This window comes from Silene latifolia, chromosome 11 (assembly GCF_048544455.1).
Source record: "Silene latifolia isolate original U9 population chromosome 11, ASM4854445v1, whole genome shotgun sequence".
NCBI lineage: Eukaryota > Viridiplantae > Streptophyta > Magnoliopsida > Caryophyllales > Caryophyllaceae > Silene > Silene latifolia.
Window position 1 is genome coordinate 81,963,142 of NC_133536.1, and position 7,754 is coordinate 81,970,895.

The 7,754-nt window shown below is 33.5% G+C and overlaps 1 protein-coding gene across 1 annotated transcript; it reads left to right on the forward strand.

Annotated features, from left to right (window-relative positions):
- Window positions 1-4,347: 4,347 nt before the first annotated feature.
- On the forward strand, window positions 4,348-7,159 carry LOC141611760 (annexin D4). Its single transcript, XM_074430379.1, has 6 exons — window positions 4,348-4,466; window positions 5,640-5,812; window positions 5,888-6,106; window positions 6,199-6,423; window positions 6,599-6,670; window positions 6,762-7,159. Exons 1-6 carry the CDS (start codon window positions 4,421-4,423, stop codon window positions 6,969-6,971), a joined length of 945 nt encoding a protein of 314 aa, XP_074286480.1. The 5' UTR covers window positions 4,348-4,420; the 3' UTR covers window positions 6,972-7,159.
- The last annotated feature ends 595 nt before the right edge of the window (window positions 7,160-7,754 follow it).

Below are 7,754 nucleotides of genomic sequence, written 5' to 3' on the forward strand. Positions count from 1 at the left end.
ATACTCACCTCCACATACCGGTGGCCGGGACATGCCCATGACGCCACTACCAACACAAGGTACTCGAAACACGTCCGTGGTACCGGACCCGAGAGCGACTCGAGTCCCCTGCCAAACGTCGTGCCTCAACCACACGAGTCCCTCCAAAAACTCAAGTACTAATGTGCACATCCCCCTTGGAGTGGGAAGCTCCAAGGGGCGATTCAAGCGGAAGACGGTTTCCCAACCGCCTTCCGTCTCCATAACCACAACCAAGAATAAATATTTGTGTTGAGTTGTATTGGGTCGAGTCAAGCTTTTGTCTTGAGTTTGGGTATTAGGTCGGGTTATTGGGATCAAATCATTTAGGCCTAGTCAATTTTGCCAGGTCTATTCATCCCTATGTTACTTTTATTCGGGTAGGAGTGTCAGACACATATTCAAGTGTCGGAATTGGCATGACATAAATTTTGAAGCACCGGAACTCTGTCCTAAAATAACGTTACAGTTACGAGGACACGTCTTCAAAGCAAAAAAATTCTTCTAAAATCAAAATATTCCCATATTACTTTTTAGTATAATTGAAATAAGTTTGATATATGATTTAAAATTATTAAATATAATACCAAATTTCTTATATATAAATATCTCGTGGTGCAAGCTTGACTAGCTCAGGTCTCCTAAAAGAATCGTTGGACTAATAATTGTCGGGTATGAAATTCATACCATATTTGTGTTGTGTCGTATCGACATGGATACACAATCAATCCGATAAATAGAGTTGAAATAACATAGATGCAGTTTATCGGAGTCCACTTCAAGGTTGGTTCTCTAACCCATATGCATTTTTAGTATTCCTTTCATTTAAGTTCAAATAAACCATTTATTTGCATTACTACAACTGTAATATTATTAGTTACACATTAGTTGTACAAAATTTATTTTTTTACTGTACTTATGAAAATAAATTAAACAAGAATCCACATCCACCTGACTATACATAAATAGTGTCGAAAAGTCAAATAAGAAGATTTAGAGTTAAATAGAGGAAGTAATCAACACTTAATTGATGTTAATGTTATGAATAAAGATAAATATAGAGTAATATAGGTATAGAGAAAGAGAATGTAGGGAAGACATATTGTATTAATCTTGATGCTTCGTACATGCTATTTATAGTTATTCTTTGTTGACGTAGGAGTATATAATAATAACGTATACAATGTTAAATGCGTAACGGACATCCACAAATGATATATATGTTATAAGACTCCCCCTTGGATGTTCGTCAATCAAAACTGTATAATGTCTCCTAATACGCATATGATGTTGCCTCATTAAAAACCTTACCAGAAAAACCCAGTGGGATAAAACCATGGTTAAGGGAAAAAGAGTGCAGCGCGTATTTTACTCCCCCTCATGATTACATCCTTAAATTTTACTGACTTGATCAATGCTGTGATAAAAAGATTGTCTTTGAAATCCATATTTGATAACTTGGTATCTTCAACCAATAGGAATCACTGATCGTTTCAATCGTCACACTTCTTCAAAGCTCTAATGGTGATTTATATCGAGTCTTGAATCTGTACTTCAAATAATATGATGACTCTTATAGTTAGATATAATTTCGACCATTCTCGTTAGTAAGCATACCTTTAATGGCTTACACTAAATGTCATATCAGCATCAATTAACCATGCATAAAGTGTATTCATGAACTTAATATGCTACCTTGTTAAAAACCTTGATAGGAAAAACCCAATGAAAAAAAAAAACCTAGTCGAAGGAAAAAAGAGTGTAGTAGTCATCAATTAGTTTGTTCTCTTCTTGAGAATCAACTTGATCATTGAATAAGTCGTCTGAAATCTTCAGTGATTTTCTTTGCTAAATCATCTGATCTTATAGATCGATATTCTGAATATAAATATTTACTACATTATTCTTTTAATCGTTATGGTACTTCTGGAACATAGAGTTATTTTACATTCTTAGCAAAAAGTATATAATCACGTAAATTCTCATAGATTCTCAAACTTCAGGTTGAGATAATATTTACTTAATTCACATAAACTATTTAAGAGCATTAATGTTAAATATCCGCAATTACTGCGTAGAGGTTCATATATTTAATCATAATTACTGCGGAAACTCAATTGATCAACCACACTATCAATTGATATAATTATAATAGGCTCCTTCACGGAGTTCTTAAATATGTGAGTATATATCTCCACTTATACATTCATCCTTGTTGGAGAACAGATATCAACCATGTGCATGCATATGATGTCTACATAGGTTCTAAATTACTCGATCTATGATAATTCAATAATGTAAAAATATGAAGATAATATGCAAATGATGAATTTACTTTCTATATGCACATGATGATGACGACTCAATAATGTAAACTGTACAATATTCTTTTCAATATTCATGATCGTGAATAGAATTCAGGTCCAAGATAGACTTCGAGTCTATGTTCATGTTCATGGATGAACTTCAGGTCCAAGATAGACTTCATGTCTATGAGCTCATTTCTGATCATCGATTGTGTCGACGATTGCAATTGACTTTCATTTTCAAATACAAGATCCTCATTATATGGTCCATTAAATTTCGCGCGGAAAATGTATCGGTTCATAAATGTATCAATATAATTTCTTTATTTCTCGATACTACCAGTACTGTTCAATGATATCTAAATCTCAATGTTTGTGGTACCATTATATTTTCTGTATGGGCCATCTATTATCATTCAGGTATCTTTGTCACTTCAGGGACATTCAAGTTTCATTACTCTTTATGAGTACCAACTATATATGCTTGCCATTTTTCTTTTGAAACTTTTAATATGTGAACCGAATATGACTGCATCATGGTACACTTCATTTGTAATTATGTACAATATGGCAAGAATCTCAATGTTCATTACATATACTCTCAATGACCAATCTATAATTTGATATGCTTCAGATTGAGTCAAATCTATTTATAGTCAAATCAAAGATTTCAATGTATAAAACGTATCACCATAAGATAAGGTAATCAAGCTGGTATGTATGTATCAAAATACATCATCATAACCAAATGAATATAAACCATCATTCTTATTTTCTAAACCTCTATTTGATGTATTTCATTTTGAAATAAATCATTGAACTTCAGGTTCAATTGGGGATCAACTGTATTGTTTGTTTTTACCAGCTTTTCATATCAATCTCCCCCTAAGGTGGTAAAAACTATCCATTCTAGATAGATTTAAGGGGTAATAAATATTCATATCCACCGTAAAACACATCCAATATAATCATTTATATATTTTAACCAGCTAGTTCTCCTAAGGAGAACAAAACATGGTGAATTCAACGTTAAACAGTTGGTTTTTTTATGTGCTGAAATAAATATGCCGCAAAGAGATCGCTTCATCCATATGAAAATCAAGTGTGCTTCATAAATAGCACTTGTGAACTTCCGACCACTGAAATTTTATTTTCTTTTGTGGACTTCTGGCCACTTCTACAATATCAACAATAGATGATTTTATCAATAAGATCTCCAATATTAAAATCATACTCAATCTTATTTGTACGTCTCGCTATTCACTTAATTTAACAACAAAATGAGAGAGTTTTCAGCATGTTATTATCCTTTTTCTAAGATAAACTTCTGGTTTATCAAAACGGGTAAAGTGAGAACCCGGATGGCCTTAATTGTCACATTTTTAAAAATAGTTTATATCATTCCATTTGCCCATAATTCATGGCGTTTTTTCATTTGACTGTGTATCGATAATTTGACTTTTACACGCTACATTGTTAGTTGACTATACTCATCATGCTAATCTCCTAGTTAGTTATATCATATGAACTCAAAATAATTTTATTTTCCATCCGGCAAGATAAATGATGTGACGTAAGACACATATTGATGTCTTATATATACAAGCAAGATTGATCAATATTCCTTCAGGGAATTAAACTATACTCTTACATTATAAGTATTTACTTTATAGTAAATATACTATATGACGAACAAGTATAATTGTCCGCATATACAATGTCGACTTCTAAAGTGCTTAACAAATCTTTTCAATGTACTTTATAGTATCATAATTTATGCAAACTGATCATTTTTATTCTCAAATGCGTAACGGACATCCACAAATGATATATATGTTATAACAGTTAATTTTTTATTTAGGTTATTCTATAGATGTTATGAAAAAAATAATCAAAAATGACCCTAATAATTACTAATATTTTAATTACATGTCATTAATGGAAGAAGGTGTGCTAAACAATAAAAGTAAAGAAGGAAATGACATAGATACCCTTGTAACACCATATAAAAATCGTGGCATCAACATTTTATAAGTCACATCCACTTCCCCTTTAATAAACAAAACCAGAAACAAAGACAAAGTCAAGGACTAACAATGGCTCACCATGATGAACATCAAGCTCTCTCTAAGGCCTTCTCAGGTACCCTTTTTTCATTTCTTATTTTCGTTTTTTCTTTCCGTCATCTCAATTTCACAAAAAATATCAGTGTTATTAAACATTTAAACTTGCCATTTTATATAATAATGTTACAATATTAAGAGTATAAGTAATTAAATTAAATTTCATAACCATTTTGCATGATTTCTAAGTTTTTGATGTCTTTTTATGTTTGAAGCAATTACAATTTTTGTGGCGCCTAGTAAAAAGCAATGACAGAGCTCAAACTCGAAATTAGGTTGGTTAGATATAGGTTGCGAGTTTTAGGAGAGCGAACTACTAATTTTTGAGCTCAAAAAGCTTAAAAATTGAACTAAAAAGGTCATATTTTTCGTTGCTTAAGGATCTTGTTTTAATCTATGGTTCAACATTAAACATATCCCTTGCGATGAAATGTGAAAGTTGACTTGAACATTATGAGTTAATCCCTTGACTTTTTGAACATTTAGCAAAATGTAACGAATAATTAATATGCAGCAGTAACAGACAAACAGGGGATGATCCGTTTTCGGTATTACTTTACAGTTACTAATTCGTTTCCTTGTAACCTTTTTAGGTTGCGTTATCTTAATTTTGACTTATAACAATGTCATCATTTAATGAATTAATAACTTCTAAATATTGGGGGAGCCATAATTATAAATAGAAACAACGAGTGTGGAAATGTCGCTAAGATATTGAATGGGTGAAAATGCGAAATCGCCCCGGGTGGTTTTTAGGGATAAAAACTTGGGTGAAATTTCCAAGAGACTTAGGTTTCACCCAAGTTTAAGCCTCTCCAATTCCCCATGAGCAATTTTGTGGAGTATTTATGTCCCGAGTCTAAGCCTATGCTTTCTAGACTTCCCGCCTGTCACTACTCTCGGGTGGCAAGGTATATTTCGTTCTTGGCCTTATAATTCCCTAAACTAAATGAGGTACTCCGTAATTGTCAACATGGCTACGCCCACAATTCTATTTCTCAGTCACAATTTAATTTATTTTGATGATAAATCAACACAAAAACTTTGAAGATAGAGACGATAGTTTATCACTTTTATTTAATTTCCGAGTGTATATAACCATTAATTTTTCTAAATAAAATGTAAAAATGAGTGACGTTTGATTTTGAGAAAATATGGACAAAAGTTGAGAATATGTGAGCAATGTGTAAAGGACTTGGAGTTGATGAATCGGCATTCATATCAATCCTGGGGAAATGGCAACACGAACACAAACATACTTTCAGGAAGTCGTCTCCACACTTGTTTCAACCCGATGAACGCCAGTTTGAGCGGTGGGACCAGGACGAGATTGCTCGTCTCAGGCATGAAGTTCTACGATTCAAGGTATATACCGAGTATCAGTCCTAGGTACCTAGGTTAGTTGGATTCGGATTCAAACAATAATACTTTTGTGAACAGAGTGCTATAGTGATGTGGACTATGCATCCATGGGAGAGAGACGCTCGCTTGTTTAAAGAGGCCTTAGCCAAGGGCCCTGAGGGTAATAGCCTCATTATTGAACTGGCTTGCACTCGATCATCTGAAGAACTCTTGGGTGCAAGGAGGGCCTATCACTCCCTCTTTGATCATTCTGTTGAAGAAGATGTCGCCTCTCTTGTGGTTGGCCAGGATCGTAAGGTGAGCAACATGCGCTCCAATGCTATTTCAACAATTTATCACTTATATTGTGACAATGAGTGTTTAATGTGTATAATATTGTGATTGAACAGCTATTGGTGGCGCTAGTGAGCTCTTATAGATATGAGGGTCCTCGTCTAAACGATGAGATTGCTAAATCAGAGGCCAAAGTTATTCATGATGCTATCAAGGTTGCTGATAAGAAGGCAATTGTTCAAGATGAGGAGGTGGTGAGAATCCTGTCCACAAGGAGCAAGGTCCACCTCAATGCTGTTTTTAGGCACTACAAGGAACTCTTTGGCAAACACCTTGATGAGGTATTCAACAATTTCTCTTATTCTAGTCGGTCTTAGACTCTATGCCAATGTTTGCGTTATCAACACACTGACAGTACTCGGTACCTATGTTCAAACCAATCAGCATTAAACTAAGTGAAAGGAGAATAAAAGTAGAGATTGACTGCGACACTAATATAAACGTCCATGTCTACAGGATCTCCACGAGCATTTGAGCTTGAAAGTTGCGGTCCAATGCTTTGTCCGTTCTGAGATCTATTTCAGTGAGGTAAGAAATCAAAAGTTAGTAATGTGATGATCAATGCTATCATTTTTCTGGAAAATGTACTGATACCAAAAACTCACTCTACTTGCATCAGGCTTTGAACGCAGCACTCAACAAGGGGGCTGATGAGTTCACCCAAGAGGCCTTAACCCGAGTTGTTATAACTCAAGCTCATATTAACATGGCAGAGATCAAAGCTGAGTACCACAACAAATTCGGGATTCATTTATCGCAGGAAATCGAACACAGTGTCCTAGGAAACTTCAAGGACTTCTTGTTGGCCTTGGTTGATCGACAGAACTGATTGTACAAGCGCTAATCTTTCGTTTTTTTTTGGGGCGGGGGGGTTTATGCATTTTATTTGCTCTTTCAATCTGTTGTTTTTATAATTCTTTGCTCAATGTTTCTTATAATTAGATGAATTTAGATATAATTCTTATGTTTGTCCTTAGAGGAACATTATTTTTAATAAATCACCGGTTCAATTTCCAATTTAAATGAAGAAAGAATGTGGATTGAAATTTACCAGTTTGTTACCTTCGAATTCGGCTGAAATGACTTCCCTCTTACTCACTTCTTTATTGGCTTCTGTTAATATCGTTTGATAGAGCGAGAATGAATTGATTTTGAATGTGATGATTTTATTATTAGTGCAATGAATGTACTATCAATCAATATTATATATTAAATCCAGAAAACAAGGGACTTTAATGTAATTAAAGAAAGTTATACAAATTAATTATACTACTCCGTATATAGTTTTAAATCAATAGCACCGTGTGATGGACCCGGTTAAGGGATCTCAATGCAAATATTATATAGTTTGGGTTAAAATTAAATTATATAGAAGCTTGGTAATTTTCCTAAACATTTGTAAGAGATTAAAACATGGTCAATTTCCTTAAAATAAAATAATTAATTAAGATGGTCAATTTTCTTAAAATAAAATAATTAATTAAAATGGTCAATTTCAAGGAGATTAAAAGAAAGAAGATGCTTGATAATTTCCTAAATATTTATAGAAAACTAGAAGATGGTCAATTTCCTTAAAATAAAATAATTAATTAGTATAAATATGCACAATTAT

What these genes read in the sequence shown, in the direction of transcription:
- LOC141611760 (XM_074430379.1), top strand. Translation starts at nt 4,421, where the DNA reads ATGGCTCACCATGATGAACATCAAGCTCTCTCTAAGGCCTTCTCAG. An exon ending in TCTCTCTAAGGCCTTCTCAG is followed by an intron (nt 4,467 to 5,639) that starts GTACCCTTTTTT and finishes CAATGTGTAAAG; the next exon opens with GACTTGGAGTTGATGAATCG. An exon ending in CTGAGATCTATTTCAGTGAG is followed by an intron (nt 6,671 to 6,761) that starts GTAAGAAATCAA and finishes TACTTGCATCAG; the next exon opens with GCTTTGAACGCAGCACTCAA.